This window comes from Protomyctophum bolini, assembly GCF_963924005.1.
Source record: "Protomyctophum bolini genome assembly, chromosome: 13".
Classification (NCBI taxonomy): Eukaryota; Metazoa; Chordata; class Actinopteri; order Myctophiformes; family Myctophidae; genus Protomyctophum; species Protomyctophum bolini.
Genome location: NC_137874.1, coordinates 29,940,805 through 29,961,903, shown reverse-complemented (window position 1 = coordinate 29,961,903; position 21,099 = coordinate 29,940,805). Strand labels below are relative to the sequence as shown.

The 21,099-nt window shown below is 39.3% G+C and overlaps 1 protein-coding gene across 1 annotated transcript in view; it reads right to left on the bottom strand.

Moving 5' to 3' along the window:
• nrxn2a (neurexin 2a) overlaps nt 1-21,099 on the bottom strand; it is a 108,248-nt gene that overhangs the window by 14,847 nt on the left and 72,302 nt on the right. Inside the window, exon 8 of the mRNA XM_080780676.1 lies at nt 10,153-10,334. Coding sequence (XP_080636802.1) covers nt 10,153-10,334 — 182 coding nt within the window. The remainder of the gene's footprint in view (nt 1-10,152; nt 10,335-21,099) is intronic.

Sequence of the window (21,099 nt, the reverse complement as noted above, 5' to 3'; positions counted from 1 at the left end):
GTTTTCTTTAAGCATGCCCCCGTGACGTGATGTTTGTGCGTGCCCCAAAGACACCCCTCACATCACACAAGTGATTCTTTTGTGAAGCATTACTGCATTCAGCATCAGGCATGCAGTAAAATTTGCTACGTCTACAAGGGCTCCATCCAAATTTAGTATTCATAAGGCAGCACGGAGCACTGGGGCCATTAGACCGAGGAGGCCACAGGGTTTCCTTATGCTAAAATGTAGGTCTGTCCTCTGCTGACTCAGTTTCACAGTGGAATCGCAATATGGCCCCAATCCACCTGGTTGACTGCTGACTCAAAGTATAGACCCTCTTCACTTCGCCTTTTGCAGCTTTCCCAATTTTCTCAGTACTACTTCAATATCCATGTGTTTTATTGGTACATTAAGCTAGTCTGGCACATTCTGTCACGGCTACCCAGCCTCCTACCTAGTTGTTTTGACAGAGGGCATTAGCTCTGCGAGAGGCATTTCCTGGGAGCAGCTGGCTCCATACTTGAGCTGGAGAGTGAGTGTGAGGGGGTTCTTAGACTCTTTTGATGCACATGCACTGTGCATTCCCATAGCTGCGGGCCATGGCTAAAAACATCTGAATAAATTTGAGCGGGGAAAAAAGGATACCTCGAAACTTAAAATACAGGAAAACACACAGCTGAAGTGAAACACACAGGATGACACAAATAATGTCTTCTGTTTTGGGCTATTGCTGTTCAATTTAGTGTATAGTTTCATTATATAGATATTTCCACTGTTACTTTCTTAGCTTACGCATGTTTCATGATAAATGCTTTTATGTGATGTATTCCCATGCTTTTGTTCTTGCTTAATGTAAGTCGCTCTGGATTAAGAGCGTCTGCTAAATGCCTAAATTGTAAATTGTAATTTGAGCATTTCAAAATGTGCTGGGGATATGAGCCTTATTATCATACACCGTATCTGACTGCGTCCATGTTTTGCCATTTCACTGTCTCCATCTACTGTGACCAATTCAAACCATTTTATTTCCGCTTGATTAGAAACCTGCACATGTGCACTGCTCATCTAAATCCTCATTGTTAGCAGCACCAAATTTGTGCTGAAAAGCGATGTCACTGCACTGCATGGAGTGCTTGGGGTTGGGGTGGACAGTGGACAGTGGTTGGGGCGTGGACAGTGGTTGTGACATTGTCTGTGTTTACAGACAAATCTCGACTTCATAAAATATGAGTCAGGATGATGTAATGACCATAGTCAGCCAGCCCTGAACTTGCCTGTGAAATGCATCATGTGAATTATAGTACACTGAGGAAGGCAGAAAGAGACTGTTGTCTGGTTGTTTCTGTGTTCTTGTCGGTGTCTGACGTGTACAGTAGGCCTATGTGTTGATATAGTTTTTGTGTTAGTGAAATTTACATTAGGTTATTGCCGTGCTTATCTATTTGTTGTGTGTACCTTTTTTTGCTAAATACAAATTTACATATTTAAAAAAAATAGCCTTTATTGGTTCTATGGACTATGATAACAATCAACAACTACAGTCATTGAAAGGCACTAAAGCATGATACCCTTAATGTAAACTGCACATGCTGCTAAATGCATTTGTGTATTAAAGGGAAACGTCTCGCATGCCTCCAGAGACCTGTTATCCTTGGTTCCTCCATGCTGCACAGGGTGCCACGCTAGCCAGCTGTGGCGGTGTTGGCTGGACCTCCTGTATGCCCTGGCCTGGTACATTCATATCCCAAATTCCCTGCATCCACTGCTATACGAGATGTTTAAGATAAATATTTTTTAATCGCATTCTGCCTTGTAATGTTCTTGTATATATATTTTTTTCCCGGATTGTTCATGTCTTCCATATTAGTCGTACTTAGTTTAGTATTATATGGATTGATTGATTGATTGATTGATTTTTTTATTTCACAGTATGTAGAATGGGTACATTTCAAACAAAAGTCAATACAAACACTGCTACTTTGAGGATGAAACCATGAAAAGCATGCACTAAGACTTGTTTACATCAGGTCCTCCATTTTAAATGAATCAGAACATTAAAGATGTACAAATATACACTTCTTATGGTTATATGGTGTTCTACTCTATCCCATCCCACCCTTTTTTGTGGACAGCTGTCTTCTGTCTCAACATAGCTTTAACAAAGGCTCTAATGACAGAGGTCTCACAAAGAGCCGAGGGCCAATGCATATTCCCAAAGTGGTGTTGCCATTAACGAGACAAGACGGCAAGAAACGGACGTGCGCAGCAACTATCAATGATACACATCAGTTATTGTGAGACACGGCGGTCTTCAGCAATATTGCACCGACAACAGAGTGGACTTGTGAATGATATGAATAGAGAGACCAAACAACAGTCAGCGTTGCCGTTTTAAATGAATTTTGAAGGGTGGTCGGAAAGCCATCCAAAGAGAAATTAGATAGGAAATGGAAAAACATGGTGTGGAAAAGATAAAAGCCTTATTTAAATAGAAAAAGATTGAACAATTACTGTCAGACGGCTGGCTGGGAGGTGGAGACATTATTTGGTATGAATTCTGTACAGCACTTTGCTGAATGAATCTGATACAAACCGTGTTACACACCAATAAAACTGATAAAAGGAAATGTGTATATCAAAATCTCTTCTAGGCTTGAATTGTTCCATAACTCCCTCTTTGAAGCACATCACACCATGACAGCAGAAGCCAGAAGCAGCTTTAGAGATTTGTATTGTGTGTTCCTGTAAGACTGTAAAATCACTGATCACTGATTTCATGTTTAGATTTTTACTTCCATATACAATGACCCGTCATGATGCAACATACTCTCAAGCCGTAGAGTGTGATACTGACAGCTGTTGAGCCTCAGATGTTAGTACTTGCTAATATGAACTAATCACTAACATTTCTCATGATCTCTGAACATGGTGACACTGTGATTCTCACAATTTAGGCATTTAGCAGATGCTTTAACCAGAGAGACTTACAATAAGGTAAACACAACATACATCAAATGCAGAGAGACAGTGTAGTCTAGTGACTCAAGAAAACTACTAAACTAAGATCATGTGTAAACCGAGAACCTAGCTTCAGTCTAAACAGTTACTATTAAAATAATAATATGTACATGTAACTATAGGGTAAGGTAAACAATAAACCTAGCATCTGTCTAAATAACGTGAGCCACTCTGTCCATGCTTCTCACGATGCTTAAACGATTCAGTAGTCCACTGTCAGATTCAGTAGTACAAAAAAACTGAGGGGTGAGTTTAGTGAATGATAAGGTGACGTTGCAGGGCAACAGCATTGATACGATGCCAAACTGGTGTTTTTTCCCCACCCGCACCACAGACCAATCAGAAGCCACAGGTCCATTTCACCTTGGAGATAGAACCCTTTCCAGACTGAGTAGCGAGTGATAATTCAGATTCACGGAACGCAGCAATTCAGGCTGGAACCCAGGCTAACATATGCATTATTCATTCACAGATTCAGTCTATAGGGTCTATGAGTTGTTACAGAATACAATAACAGTTGTCCACCACAAGCCATTGAAGCCAATGTAGATCCAAGGGTGATAAAAGTCACACTAGACCATGAACATCCCATTTTGATTTCATTGTTTTGAACAGAGTTACAGTACTGTACATCTCTTTATAATAGCCATAGTATTCTATAAAATGTTCATGTTCGGTAGTTATATATTAATTACATGAGTTTATATTAATGATACAGGCCTTTTGAGAGTAAAAAAGGGTTAGGGTTAGGAAAAACGGAAAATCACAATTATGACTTTGATGGTAATTTAGAATATTTATGCACTTCATATACTAATATAAACCCCCTCAGTCATTCTGCAATTATTCATCATCTTGCAGCATTGAATAAAAGCCAAGCAATCAACTTAGGTCAGTTTAGTTCTATAAAAGCTAATCTGAAAACCCATTGAAATCCTTACGCGTATTATCTTTTACCATGAAGCTCATGTCATCATCCGTTTTACGTCTGGAGACTCCCGTCCAGGACAGGCTTCAGACGTGTCTCCTCAGGAGACTTGGCTCAGATCTGACTCCATTTTATAAACCAGAAAATAAGCAACCTAATAATCCTTCCAATGTCTTTTTTCATAAGAAACAGAAATATGTTGTTAAAGACCACATTTTACTGCAGGGCCATGACACTCAACAGATGGTGAATTTTGGACTAATTGTGTGAGCAAAATAAGTGTCAAGGCAAAGTGCCTATTTTCAGACCAAGGTGCCAAAAAAAAAAGAACAAAAACTAAAAATGTCCATATGAAACTCAGAGACATGACTGCAAAGAACAAAACACTCCATTATTAAATAAAAGTCTTAAGGTGCATGATGCATAATGTCATGAAAGCCTTATTTACCTCGCGAAATCAATCAAACTCATCCACTTTTTGGTACAATTATCTTTTCCTCGTTCCCTGATTTCCTAAAAACACTCATGTGATCTTGTCACTGTTGACCCTTAATGGATGGTACTGAAACTACATGGATGGATGGAATCCACATGGAATCACTGCTATTTCGTTTCACCTGCCATTGTGGAGGAACTAGTGCAGTTTACAAAGAATGCTCTCCCCATCCTGCTTCCCTCCGGCAAACAAGGCTAATTGTGTTTAATGGAATCAAACTCATTCTTAAACAATACATTTTCTTCCTCCGACCCCCCTCCCAAATCCGGTTTTCTGTGTTTGACATATCATAAAATATATAAAATGGACATCACCCAATAATAGCAGCACAAGCTTTAGTGCACCTGCCATTACAGTATGTAACACTACACTGAGTCTGTTAAATTAGATTAGATTACTGATCGAGTAGATGGTCCACAAAAAGGGCTAAATACAATGCACGGATAATAGATTTCTTTTTCTTTTTTTTGTAAAGAAGTAGTAGTCCATTAGGCCTTTTCGTCAATAATTCAAGCAATTTCCTTTTGAATTGTGGACTCAGAAACACAGCTTAAGTGCAAGCAGGCTTACTCTACAACTGGTACAACATCATCCCACTGAGCACAAACTATTCACAACCTACAGTATATAGTGCTGAAATGATACACACATATATACATATGCAAGTGCAAAATTAGGTGCTTTCTGCCGCATTATCAGCATTTCACTTTCACTCTGTGATAGTTCTCAAATTCCGGCCTGAAAACGCCGGGTCAGGTTACTTGGATGGGGCCCGTCGACCCGACGTTTTCGGGCCGGGCTGTATGGTAATTAGCCGGGCCTCGGGCAGGCTGAGTTAGGGCCGGGCGGCGGGCCATCATTTTCAGGCCAGTTCATCATATTTTGGACACAGCTGGTTTCTGCCCGACAGCAGATATAGGCTACAGTCAATATACATTATGCACGTATGCCAAAATGCATATTTCACAACAACCTTTTAAAGCATATTTTCAACTCACTATGCTGATAACCGTCTACATTTACTGCCAGCAGTCTGGGAATTCAGGCCAATTGTGCAAATTGTGCAAAATTGTAGTACCACTTAAACAAGACCATATCAAAAGAAGTGCAGTGAGGCACTAGGATGCCTGCTGTGCAAAGTCTGTGTAGTTACTTGAATCACCAATTAACTAGGAGTAGGATGGAAAGTAGTTTTTACTGCATTGCCTTGTTCTGTTCCAGAATTTGCTGGTCTAATTATGCTGCCTAATGGCTATTTCTGTTTACATTGCCTTGGACATTATGCTGCCTTGGATTTTCAGACCACTTAACCAGAAAAGAAAAGGAAAAACTGAAAATTAGCTGATCATACATGGCATCACATGACATGTACATACTCAATGCTATTGTAAACTGCACTCACCACCTCACTAAACCTGATATTTATTTTCACCTCTGCACTTCAGTTTGAAAGCATGCCCTTCGGTTTGAAAGCATGCCCTTCGGTTTGAAAGCATGCCCTTCCTTGTCTGTGGTGGATTGGAAGCAGCAGTAACAAGTCTTCACTCAGCTTGTCAAGTCAAGTTCACAAGCTCAAGGTTCAACTTGAACGTCTAGACTCTGTCGGAGTCCAAACGAGCCTAGAGAGGCCATGTTGAAATCATAAGGTCCCGCAATTTTAAGTGTGCAAAACAAATACCAACTAAATCAGTTCAAAAGCAAAGTCCTTTCAATGCAAAAAAGGCAGTGAACCAAGTCATGTCCCCATTAGTCTCGCATAGACAGACAACTACAACTTCCACAATCTCTGAATGCTATTGTCTTGAACTACACCTCCCGAAATCCGAGCAAGGAAGCTGCGATTTCGGTTCACAAAGATATATTTTAAAATATCTGTACAATTTATTTATTTTATTTCCATTTCTGCTAAGCAGCAAGCTATATACAGTATGCTTGGATGATTTCGATTTATACTAGGATAAATTTGCTTGACTGTAAAGACGAAAAAGATTTGGGGAGGAGGCTTCACTGCCGCTTTATCGCTTTCTCATGATCAGAGCTTCCGTTCTCCAGATAGTATGACGGAAGCAATTGAAAATTGTGAGAGGCAGCAGTCTGGAAATGCAAGACTATGTCACCATGTAGCCTTTTGAGTGAAATTATTTTTTAAATAATTTTGGGGCAAAATTTTGGATGTTGAACTGCAAGTCCGAGTTGATGGTAGGGAATTTCTACTTTATCAGATCGTTCAGCAAAGAGAGACTTTGTAAGAGTTCAATCAATTAGACTTCAATCAATTAGGTCTGTAAAAGGTGAGACACCAGGGCATGCCCGTTATCCATTTACCGGTAATCTTAATGTAAATCTGAATACTGGAAACGGCAGCATCTGACAGCAAAGACTCTGGTCTTATCACGTTGCAATCAGAAAGCTCTGCACGAAGTAATGACAGTCATTGATGGGCTGCACTGACTCAGGAGGCAGTGTGGGTGTCTTGCAATCTGAAGGTTCTTGGTTCGATCTCCAGCTCCATGTCAAAGTGTCCTTGAGCAAGACACTTAACCCATAACTGCTCCCAATGAGCAGGTTGGTGCCTTGCATAGTGTGTTATTGCGAATGCAGTGATTGCGAACGCAGTGAGCACTTACTATGAGACCTAGCAGATCATGTCTGTCTGTCTGTCTGTCTGTGTGTGTGTCCGTCTGTCCCGCTATCCAAATATGGAGTGTGTTGCATCAGCAATCACTCAGCTCCATATATGGGCACAAAAGGGGCCAGGTCCACTCAGCTCCATACATGGGCACAAAAGGGGCCAGTGATTTGTTTGTTGTGGACCTGGCCTGGCCTGGCCCCTGGAGCTGAGTGCGTTCGCTTCCCGCGTTCGCGCGTCTTACTCGTGGTAATGCACTTTGTATAAATGCACCATTTGCAATTGTTGTATTTGCTGAGAATATCTTGAAATTTGAAATATAAACTATAGAAGGTCATCCTACTCTCTAAAAGTGTAAAAATGTTATATGATATCCTAACTGGATGCATCATAACTTGCACTTCCCCGAATCGCAGAGAGCTACAGAGGGTCCTACGGACAGCCCAGAGCATCAATGGTATATCCATCTAGGTCAGGATATACAAAATGTGAGTAAAGCCTGTAGGATTATCAAAGACCCCAGGCAGCCATCGCAACTATAAAGAGTTTAGCTGCAAGCGGTAGCACAGCCTCAAGGCCCAGCTAGACCAGCAAGTTCCGGGATAACATTTACCTAGAGGCAGCTGTGTATGCACAATCACTATCACATACACTACGGTGCTGTGTAGTGTACCCACACAGCACCTTAAGCCCAAACCACACAAATGGGTCGCCATGCAACTCCTTGCAACCAAATGGTTGCGAGTAGACGAATGAAGATGCATGTAGACACATGTTGTTGTTGCAAGCAACCATTGAATTGAACCAATTGAATCACTTGGGTCGACATGCTCCACCATGCACAGACGTGCAACAGGACATATCACACCACTGGGACAAACGCTAAAACCTTCTTTTTTTTTGCGTCTCGACCCATTGGTGAGGTTTGGGCTTCACACACACACACGCACGCACGCACGCAAGCATGCACGTAACATACCATCACAGCCAATAGTTTTCAAATAGTTATCCTCAGTATAGTATAATGGAACATGTAAACCAGAAATGGTATTACTGTTTGGAGGCCTAGGTTTTGGAAAGAGGTTTGAGTTGAATTATTACACCAGTCACGGCTGTTTGACAGATGTCCCTTCTGGTTTTCATCCTGGCACATCTGTCTCGGGGCTACATGCTGCTAAAAAGGCTGATTTCCCTCGAGAAGGGACATGTTTGCTGCCAGCTGCCAAACAGTTACTGGTTTCTACTAAGTCGCATGTGTTTAAGGAGGCTTGTCCCTAGATCTGAACCCTGTGTCTACTTACAGATAACAAACCGTATATTTTATAATGCAGCAGGAGTTATTTCTTTCCTTCGATGCCTCAGGGATCACATTTAAATGTCATTTATTTGTGAACCATCATGGCTGGGACAAACTGTTTTACTGATATTTATTGTCTGTTATGCTTGCGTTGCGTTCTAGTTTCTCTGAATCGCAAATGAGATCAACTGGAATTGTCCTCTTATGTTCAGGTACTCTTGACACAATCAGTACAGTTATTACACTTTAAAGTATTATACTGCTATAGAGAATGCACGCATGCCATCAAATATTTAAAACTTAAATAGCCATTTGAAATGAAAGAATTTCAAATTCAATAAATAAATGCAGTGTAAGTGTTTCTCTACACACATTTGTAAACTGTATATTTAGCCCAAATATTGACTAATAATATAGTTTCTTAATCCAGCTCTCAATTTTGGCCACGACCGTGTGTTCTTTCATCCTGGCCGTGCGGCAGCTGTTTGCTACTGTAACTGGTCGGGTTCGGTTGTCTTGAGAGCATAACCTCACCGCTCGGTAATGTTACATTGCAATCGCGATCCGTAAATGTAAGGGTTGACTCAAATGTCGATTCAGGGGCTTAGCTAGTGTGTTTGCTGGCACATAGGCTGCAGCAGGTAACATGTACAAAATGTTTAGAGACAGGGCACACAGTGCAATGCTGGAAGGGCAACTCCACTCGAGTGACCACGATGTGACTTTAAATGTCAAATGTTTATGTGAATCTACTGTAATAGTGTATAAACAGTTGTTGTCTAGCTCCATATTTAAACTTTTTACATTTATATATTTATTTTTGTAAATTAATGCCCTACATCGTCATACTACAGTGCCTCACAAAAGTAGCAAAAATAGCAGGTAGCACATCGGCTATTTTTGAAACATTTTTAAAGAGGTTATTTTTCCCATTTTCTGAAAAGTAAAAGTTTTGGACATGCAGTACAAAGTTTTTAGCCGACAACGATGATATGCATCCAGTGACTGACATAATAGGCTATTATACGCTATGTTTCATTGACAATATGTCACAGAAATTCAATTACATTCAAAAGGGAGGGTTATTGAATGAAGGTGCTATTAAAAATGCTCTAAAGTTCATCAGATAAACAGCTGAGTATCCGACACTGATCCAATACTGTCTGACGGCACATCCAACTTTAATGGGAGCTATAACATTTTCATTGCTGCACATCTGCATATCAGCTTGTTTTCAGCTGCAAAAAAGGAAAAGAAACACATCCTGTTCAGTTGACCATATGTTCTGATTAGTGAGGTTCAGATAAAAAGGGTTCTGCTGTAGCTCATATAGACAGAAATGTTGATTCTCAGGAAAAAACAATGTGTACATTTTTATTTCATTACACTCCAGGATGAGTGTAATCAAATAACAATAACTAGAAAACTGTAAGAAAAACATATTGAAATCTGACCGAAAACATAAATAAAGAGGCTGTAATTAAATGTGGCAGTAATGTTTTGTAATATGTAAATACTGTAGCTAATTATAGTAGCCGTCCATCCCCTGAAGCGCCCTGTGTACAGACCTACTAGAGCTCCCCCTCCTTACAAATCTTAATTTAACCCCTGCTGATTAGTCGCTTCTTTCTCTGGTCTCTGGCTGTGGGAGTTGAGAAGTGTTTACGTTCACAATCAATATGCATCAGACCACAGGAATAACACATTTTGAGAATTGTCAGCCCTTAAGCCTGATTTATACTTGATTTAGACAAATTATAAGCTATCAGCCTCTATTTTCACGAAACCAGCGTCATCCTTACAATGTGCAGCTGAAGAAAGTCTCCGAGCCCATGGGTGCTCTCCACCCGCACCAAGATGGCATCCATTTGCTGCGTGCTGAACCCCACGGCTAGCCGGTCTGCACGGGTGCTTGGTCGTTCGTTGGGGGCCCAGGTGTATGTGATAAGAGCCCCTCCTTTTCCAAAGATGTATGTCGTCCCAGCTAGAAAGAGAGGCAGAAATGTAAACATTAGTGGGCAATAAGCAATGCTTTTAAAAGGTTGTCCTATTTCTGCTTGGTTTGAAGACTACAGTGTCTTCACAGCTGGTATTAAACAGTTACTTTGCCAATTGTTTTAACCTTTTTTTGTCGTGCCTTTGATGTCACCAGTAAACCACATAATAGGACGATAGGATTCAGGTTTAATAACAGATTGTAATCGAATGTCACCAATATGTAAAGCATAAAGGGTAAAAGGCGACATATCATAGTAACTTAATGAAGTGGAACAAAATGAATGAAAGATGACAGCAAGAATGAGAAACAGAGGTTTAAGTGTCTTCTTTCTAAAGGATATATATTACAAGGAAGAGATCAAGCGCAGCAATTTGGGTTTTGCACAGCAAAGACAGATGATCTGCCTTCAATGTGTACTGGGAATTTGGGGCAAATGTAATCTATAAACATAAGCACAATCTTGATACAAGACACATCCCTCCAGCTAATTTGACTTTTCTCACTGTACTACGTAAAAGCCAAAGGTGGTTGCAATGCTATGGCTACCAGCAGGGTGGATTAGCAGGCAGATTAAAAGTGGATGTGTCAGCAGGCAAGTAAGCGATAACACACATAAAGCTACATATGCAAGGCTATCACATTTTTCCTAGCACTATGGGTATATACCATCCCAAAAATCACTATGAGAATTAATCCCCCCAGTTGATACCGATGACCCCAATTTTGGGGCCCTGGCTCACAGACCTGGCTCATTAACACTTTATTTGAAGCAAACTTGTGGAGAGAATCAGATGCACTTCATTGCTAAATATGAGACTTCAGACTTGTGTACATAGAACTAACCTTCTGTGGTGCAGTGACAACCCACCATTAAGGGTTGATGCAGTATCAACAATGATTATGCAGGAATCAAACATTGCAGAACAAGCATTAGATAATACTATAGCTTTAAGATTCAAGCAATGATTTACTTAACTGTTAAAATGGTGTGCTTTACTCTTAAATTACAGTCAAGTGAAGCCCATTTAAAAAGTATTAGCTAGGCAGCTACAAGTTTCCTAATTTCAAAAAGAGATCAGTGGCGGAATATCTGGAAGCAGAATCTACAAATGGGTAGAGCTGCTGCTCAGATACTAACTTAAAGCCTCCCATATCATAGTGAAAAGTTCACCCCCAAAGGTAAACAATATTATAACTTTACTATTTATTTTTGTGTTTATTTCTGAGGATGTATGTGTATGGGGAAAAAAAACCATATATATATATATATATATATATATATGTATCACACACACACACACACACACACACACACACACACACACACACACACAAATGTATGTATATGTGTGTGCAACTGTGCATGCATGCTTCTTTAGAATGTAATGTAATTTGTTTTGCTTTTATGAACTGAGAGATGTGTAATATAAAACAAATTGCCTGTAAATTATTTTATAATGGCAATAAACAAGCTCAAAAAAGAAAAGAAAAAAGTATTAGCTTTACATTCAAAAAAATGTATTCATGAACAAGTGAGCACTTGGTGGTGCAAGATGTTCCCAATAAAGCATAGCCGTTTTCACAGAATTTGGCGGGCCCCAGACATTGGCAGATAAAACCATGTGAATGATTCTCTATGCATGAGCTGGCACCTCCTGGGGCAGAGCAGGGCTTCACCATAAGCGGGGGTGAACATTTTGTAGTGAGGCCCTAATTTGGAGAAAATGAAACTAATCAGATCCTTTCGGGAATATTGGGGAAACACACTATACAAATAAAACTTGACATGATTTTATAAATAGCCATTAGGAACAGTACAATGGCAGCAACAGAGGAAAGAAGCAACTAAATAAGAAGGCAGTACAATGTCTGTTGCAGCCAGGCTGTTAATAGGCAGAATTAAGAGTGTTGTAATCAGTACTGTTGCAGTCTTAGCTTCAACTTCATGAAACACACTTAACTGTAATCAGTAATATTCCATTCCATGTAATAAACCACTCGGGTTGGTTATAGACAAGAACGTGTTACTTGTTGGATATGATAGTTAACATTAAACAGGCCTTAAAAGCCTTACTGGCTCAGGGTTTCATTAACCCATTTTGGGCGGGAACCCCTTTTGGTGTTAGCATGTTATGCTTTAGCTATTGAAAAATAGCAGATCTAGTGTAGCAGATCGAGTGGCGCGCTACGAGCTTGTAGGTCTGCTATTTTAGAAAAATCTATGAACCACTGGGTTAATGAGGCACCTGCTCTTCTAAACTCCTGGTATTGTTTGTTTCCGTGCAGATTATGCCTTGTTGAATTAATGTTAATTAATGCCTGGGATTTGCAGTCAATTGTGAGTCAATGGCCGTAATTAAATGAAGACTCTCCATGAGTGAGCTTTATTGGTTCTTCTCCCCTGCGGCTGGGGTTGCTACCTCTGTTCTCCTCGACCTCTTCTCTCTCTTCTGTTCACTCTGATATGACTACTAGACCTCAGTGCTCTGTTACACAGATTATGTCGTGGACTTTGAAGCAGTGATTTTAAAATGCAGCTACTTCTGTATGATAATCTTAAATATGGATTCCATTAATTCAAAATATAGGGCTTTATCAGATATTTCTAAAACATAGCAGTCTGACACCCCACTTGTCTAGGATTGCAAAGCATGAGAAAACCTTTTCAACAACATGACAAGGTCAGCTTTAAAGACATTTTATCTGAATAATCTGTTGGGATACATCTCTTATCTCTACTGCCACCCAAATGCTCGTTCACAGCCATCTAAAACAACAACAAACTGCAATAATAGATCATCCTGATTCTTCACCAATGTGATGTAAGAAAGAGGAAACCAGAGCAGAATACAGGCATGCACATTGGCTATAACTGCACAGCTGAGAATATTATGCATCTTCTGTTGCCAAAGGAAATTATGCCATTGTTAAAAAATATATTTTTTAATTAAAAACATACAACTGACTACAAAGACTGGCCAGCAATGATATAATGATATCACACTCATAAAACATGAGTAAAATAAAACAACAAGTAACAGGGTGAGACAGGTGAAGTGCACAGTAAAATGCAGAGTGATAATGAAAGTCTTATAATGGCATGGCTTCCATTTGGATCTCAGATGTCACATGGCCAGTCTCAGTCCTCTATAACATCACTACTATAAAAGTAGTAGTGGACCTCCATTGAATTAAAGTATGTCTGTCTGTGTATGTGTGTATGTGTGTCTGTAACAAATGTTACAGACACACATACAGACAGACCCTCTTCTAGATAGCTTGCCCATAGTACTTTTCTTTCCTTCATTTTTACTTTCAGAGTCAGTCAAATTAGCGCTCAGGATTTAGCAGTGTGGTGGGAAGTATAAAAATGTGCAACAGTAATACAGAGCATGAAATATGGAGGGCCGGTGCACCAATGACAACGTGTAGACACATCTGTTTATCAAAGGCACAAGCTCCTGCATTAGTCATGACATCCCAGCAGTTCATTGACTCCCCCTCGCCTTTCGTCTCTCGGTGTATCTCTCAGGTCAGATCCGTAATGAGGTTGTAAGTTAGTAGCAGAGAAGGTCAGGATTGGTCAGTGTGGCTGAGTTGTCAGCCCTGCCAGGTTCTGTCTTTTTGTCTTGTCAAAGTGTCCTTGGGGCAGGGGACACAACCCCTAACAGCTTATGGATAACGATGTCTGCAGAATGCATGAAATGTATATGCAAATCAGGTCTATTAAGACTTCTAATATAAACCACAGTGTTCTCCTCTCCGTTTTTTTAATCTCGGCACCTCCCTCTAGCTGACTCTAACTAGGCATCCCGTGGGAGTACACTGTTCTCTCATGGTCATGCAGAACATCTGAGCAAAAGAAATACGGTGTCCTTGTTGAGTTTCTCTACTGCAATATAATATGTATATTGTATCATTACCAGCAGGAACCTTGGGTCTTAATTAGATCAGTACACTTAGTTAACAGAAGAGTGATGAATACTGCATGGTAATGGCATGTGGTTTAATTTAAAACTGTAATAAGAGTAGGGAGTTTTGTGGACGTATTAGTTGGTTGTGGAGAAGTCAATTCAACTCAGTAAGTAGAGTGGTAGGCTATAGCAGATTTATGCTCTTTTGCAACTGTCCCTATCAGGTTCCCTGCAGCTTCCTAAGATGTGACCACAGTTATAGCAGATACTTGTCTCCACTGATGTTTGCACAGATAGATAATCCATAGATCTATTACTACCAACCTCTTAGATCTGGCAATAAAGCTCTTTAGTACATGATGATGTTACCTGTTAATTCCTCAAAGGACTATTTACTGGCTATTAGGTGATAATTAGCATTTATGTTAACGAATTTAACTGTAGCGTAAGTGAAAATTAGAGATTTTCCCCGGCCTTCGCTTTCTAAAAGATGTCTGAATTTACGCAAGAAAGGTTGCACATGCCCTTTTACTAATGCAAATCCTGCAGCAGCAAGCAAACAGCAAATGTCAATGACTGCTAATAATATGCATAACATTATAGCTCTGAAGCTGTAGAACAAACAGTGATTAAGTCTGATCTCAGATTCCTGATGACATTTATATCGTTTCAATGTTTCTGATGAGGATAATTAACCCAACAGACTGGGGAGTACATTATATGCAGACTTGTTGCTTGTTGTTGTCACAGATTTTGATACCATGGACCATAACTTATTACTTATATAATAGCTACTGTAACTCGGCTGCATGAACGTTTATTGTCTGATGTAAACAGCATGTTTTTGATAGTAGCTGATAGGTACTGAAAAAGTTACAATATGGTGGGTTGACACAACTTTGTATATGCCAGCATTGTCAGCTAATGATCTGATCTGTGTGGTGAGATACTGTACTGAAAACTTGTTATGTGAGATTCTAATTAAAATACAGTACAAGCTGACTACAGCAGTTATTTTTTGTATTTTTATTTTAACTCTTTAATTATGCTGTTTCTTTTTTTTTTTAATATATATATATATATATATATATATATATATATATATGTTTATTGGTAGTAGTTTTCAACAGTTTAGTACAGTTTGAACATACCATATTTATTTATTTTCTCCCTCACCCCATCCCTCCCCCCGGCCCCCACAGTTACATTATGCTGTTTCTTGTCTATTACTGTTACAGAATCAGGCTACTGTGATATTATAAGTGGAACCCACTCAACCCAGGAAGATGAGCTGCTACATGAGTAGTAGCTAATGGTTATCCTAATAAACAAGTTGCCTGCTGGTGTTGACAGTGCTATGAAAATATGTCCATGCCATGGAGACACACACACACACACACACACACACACACACACACACACACACACACACACACACACACACACACACACACACACACACACACACACACACACACACACACACACACACACACACACACACACACACACACACACACACACACACACACACACACACACACACGGCGATACACAGCATTACAAAGATGGAGAGACTGTAATTGACACATGAAATGAAAGTCGTGCCAAGAAATGTAAAGGCTTTTTTGGTCAGTCATGCACATCCCTACTTGAAAGTAGCCTACATAATACACCACACAATGTTGTCTACATCCTGTGTTCAAAATTTCAGAGATACGGTCTGTGACATTCTGTATGAACTGCCACCAGTCTCTGGCTTTGAAAACTCATTGGGCTTATGCTTTTGAAGTTCTGAGCTTACCAACACATCCTATCGATGAGTCCTGCCAATCAAGGAAACTGTACAGAACCCAAAGCAGTCATTATGACAGCTCTTGACAAACTCGTTAGCCCAGTACACAAAATCTCTCTTCTAGCACGTCATCTTCAATTCAAAACATGATTATGCTACTTCAACTTAATTAGGAAATGACAAGTTATAAAGATAAGACGTCAAACAAAACCACTCTGCATGTTTCCCTGCACATGCTGACAGGAAATCTTGGTAGGAGCTAGGTCACAGTTATAAAAGATCCAGCCGATACCTTGTGTGATAATGAAGATAATAGTAACCGTTTGGGGTTCCAGAGGTGGACAAATATTATTTCACGACCAAAACTGTTATGCAACCGTGCACATGGTTTTCAGGTTAACCACTTGAACCTCAGCATCCATATACTCGGGGAAACAGTAGCAAAAATAGAAGATCTACAGAGCCACAATACACCACATTGTGAGCTTGTAGATTGGCTATTTTTGGCAAAGAGATTTGGTGGAGACAGAAAAAAGCAGTCCAAGCACAGAGCCCATGTACAGTTTACTGCTGTATAGGGTTACAGTGGTTAATTAATTAACCATTACATTCCCTTTTCGGCTTGACACCCTAAAGATACATTTTGTGTGTTCCTAGCACGCAAAAAGACATTATGAACACTGAACAAAAAAAAGAAGACAAAATAGCTGCTCTGATGGATGTGCGTTTTTTGCTATTTAAAAAAATAAGAACTAATCTATTTATTTGTAAGAAAGGTAATAAAAACAAAAGAAAGGAAACCGCATAAAAATGGATCTGTGTGCCAAAATTGGTCATGAACCTTTGTATGGGAAACACTGTACAATAGTGAAGCTTTTTGCTTTTACAAGACACACACTAGACACACACTGGGCTGGTGCAAAAAACTACTTCAGACTGAAACGCCCTTTTAAATTACTCTTGGCAATATGTCTGGACAGTCAATTAGACTTCAGCAGATTAGTGTGCCTTAACAGCTTTCTCTCAAATTAAAACAATATTTGGGCTTTTTCCATCTGGGTAATCTAAAGAATTCATAGTCAGTTATCTGGATGAGGCTGTAAATGTAATGACTCATAATCTGAACAAAAGAAAATAAAATAAAAGGGGGGGAAAGAAATCACATTATTGCTTCTGGCCACTGCAGTGCCTTCAACATCATTACCATTAAAGAAAACAGAATCACTACCATTTGCAAAGAAGGTAGTTAAGAACTAATAAAACAGCATTTACATTTCCAAGTAAAGGGGTCCTTACACACGTGATTTAAATTATCAGGAAAATATATTTTTGTTGTAACTTAAAGACAAATAAAGACATGAACCTGTATGAGTACCGGTAGTTTTAATGCGAACTATTTGCCGGCGTGTATTTTGCATTTTTGTATAGTTTATTCATCCCAAGATGTCTTAATTTTTTAATGAATTGGGAATCAACCCCCCCACCTGCCTCGCTGTATTTTAAATTAATGCACTGACCCTTGAGTTAATGAGCACCACAATGTTTGAACGTGTAATTTTTCTATACATGCTTTGTTTTTTGATGAAAGGGTCAGAGGTTCAAGTTTGTGTGTGTGAGTGTATCTTTTGCGAAGTCAGTTTTGCGAGATTTGTTTGAATCAATAGATTTATTCATGAATATATGAATATGAATATATACAGATTTTTATTTTTATTTATCCAGCATAGTTTGTTTGCTGAGCACAAACACTCTTTTTAGCAATGCCATTCTTTCGAGCTACATGATTATGGCCCAATTATCACGACTATTTTGATCAATATTGAGATGACATGATTATTCATCACGATTTATCATTGAGCTTAGTGATTACCTGTATCATTATATCACTCTCACATAAAATAACACTGCTTTCACATTCATGCTACTGTGCATTACTGCTTAAGTGGTTCTTCGTATTTATCTCAATTCTGTGCATCTCAGAATAAATACCAAAACACTAAATTAAACAGAGCACTGCTTTCACTTTTATATTGTACCATATTCCTGCTAATTAGCACATCCTAATTAAGGCTTAAATGCTGTTTGTCTTCACTTCAGTGCATGTCCCTGTAACTGCATGATGGGTGTGAATAAAACTTGAACCTAATTGGTTGATGTTTTGAAGCTAACTACCAAAGTTTTATAGCATCAGCTGGTAAACTACACAGATCTGTACATTTTAACTCCCATACCGTAATTTGTCATAATTATGATGGTGTCCCACGCATCACAATCCATGAGACCACCAATGCACAATGCGTCACAATCTTGTAGATCTGCTCATTTTGTTTTGCAAGACACTGCTGCCGTACAATGAAGTATAACTGCATGTAAACATTAGCCAGCGAAGAGGGAGAGAGAAGGAGAGACATGCAGCCCACAGATGGAAGGCTGAATACTTTAGTTTTAATGGACCACAATGGAAACTAGTTTAGGCTTTTTTGTGTTCAATCCATTTGACACTTTTAATTGGTGATAATGTGTTGTTTAATCGTTGCCAATAAAGTATTCCAACGAAATACAGCACCGCTTCCAATCCACTCCTTCCGTATTCACGTTGATGGATACAATATTAACATCACTGTGAATGTGTGCAGGAATCTCCCACATTATAAGTCCTAAACTTGTGGGAATCAATTAAATAACCCCCACAATCGATTCGGCACTGGAATTCAGGACCTGAATTGCATTGCATTACAGTAAAGTGTTCTAGGGTGGAGCACAAATTCATAATAAATAATCGGACATTAATGGTTATTTAATCATTAGAAGCCAAATCCGTGATCCCGATTAAAATGTGATTAATTGTGCAGCCCTAACCTACTTGTCAGTATACACGTGGTTACAAGCAATACTAACCTGTAAGGGCATCCTCACTAAAGTTTTTCCTGTCTGTCAGGTATCAAATCAGGAACCTTGCAGCCACAAGCACACCCCTCAAACCTAAATGCAATATTCATTGTACAGTAGGACTGTGAACAAAAATACACAAAAACACCTAAACATCCAAAAATACCTAAACACAAGATTTCACGCTTAACAATATGAAATTAATTTAAAAGGTGCTAGTTGCCTACAGTGGCAAAAAGGTGAATGGATTCATCATACTGTAAATGTCAGCTTGTGGGAAGGTGTCGGATATGCTTGAGCAGGATGGCACTGACATTGTGTGCAGAATCAGAGGCGGGCTAATACAGCTAGTCCTCCGACAGCTAGGCTAAACCATAATCCAAAATGTAATGTCAGTCAATGAAGGGCCCACAGTCATACACAAGGCCCACAAGGTGACTCTGTCCTTCAGGCACTTTTTTATTTTATTTTAGGAATTAAACCAAAGGAAAAAAATGCTTTCTCAAAAGAGTAAAGGGAAGGAAACATCTGTCACCTTCAACCCTATAACAATCTGTAGAGAAATAATGTCAGTTTTTGTTGACCTGTGTTTGTTCTCTGTGAGGAAAGGCGTGGTCTAATGCCAAACAGTTGTTTTGGGGCGATAAAAATAAGTCTGTGAAAAGCAAGCCAATTTAGAAGTAACTATGTGAATGGTGTTGTGCACACAGTAGAATTTTATCAGTATAACAATTCCCAAATATTAAGTATTCCAGACAAATAAAGTCAAAGATTACTAAAGAAAATGATTAAAATAAATTCCATTAAATTGCAAGTATAAACTCTTTCCCACTTCAGGTTTACAAACTTTTTCAAGCTTGCTGTTCAGAAGAGTTAATAAGTGTTAAATTCTGGGAATTATTTGAGACACAATATAAATTTAAATACAAAATGATATGAATGATCTATTCATTTGTCTGTTTTGTTGTGTTGTGTTGGTAAAAGCAGATAACAGTTTTATTATTATATTTTCCTCTTTCAAGAGGAAATCCTATTACAGCCAGATCAAAACACAGCCAGGGGTCAGCAAGAGGTGTAGATATGAGCCATTTATTTATTCTCCCTTTGTAGCAAGCGAACATGACAGCAAATTCCATGCTGTATATGTGGCACTTTAATGTAACATCGCTTTTTGGCAAATATAGATAGCTCTTAGAGGATGACCTAATGTTGAACCTCTCATTGTTCAAATGTGAAAAGATCATACAGTGTTAGAAACAAATATTGTATGGCTTCTGTGTATTTCTCTGCAAAAATACAGAAATGTACTCCCAATGATGTCCAACATGTCATGTTATATATATATATATACTGTATATATATATATATATATATATATATATATATATATATATATATAATGAACAGAATACCACTCAATTCAATGAAATGTCAACCTTTAAATTAAAACTCTGCATTGGGGCGTCCGGATGGCACAGCATGGTACATGTCCTGCCCAGTGGCCACCACCATGCAGACATTTTACAAGGCACTACACCAAACAGAAAGCCGTTTGGGGAGAGTGATCTCTCTGTAGCTGCACTGCAAGTTGGTCAGGACAGCTGTTCAGCTGGGAGCGGAACTATAGGGTGGTTAGAGTGTTCCTCCCAGTGGTGGAAAAAAGTACTCAAATGTTTTACTTAAGTAAAAGTACCAATACTGCAATGTGGAACTACTCCGTTACAAGTCAAAGTACCGAAAGTGTGAAGTACTCATTATGCAGAACGTCCCGTTTCAAGTTTTCAAATGTATACAATGCGATGTGATGCTCCCCATGTCAGAGTTCAGAGTATTAATGAATGTAGAATTATGTGCAGGATGTAATTTACATACAACATTTTATGTGATTTGACTACATTTTTTTAATAGTTTATTTTAAACCAAAAATCCTCTCTCTCACACTTATGCCATTGTGCCAGTGATCAACCTGCTTTGTGCCAATGTTGGCACCGGTGCCAACGGTTGCCTACCCCTGGTCTACAGTGCCCAAGACCAACAAGTAAGTGTTAACATTAGTAACTTCCTCCTGGGGGATCCCGAGGCGTTCCAAGGCCAGTGAGTCGATGTAATCCCTCCAACTGCGCCTTGGTCTGTCCCGGGGTCTCCTCCCAGT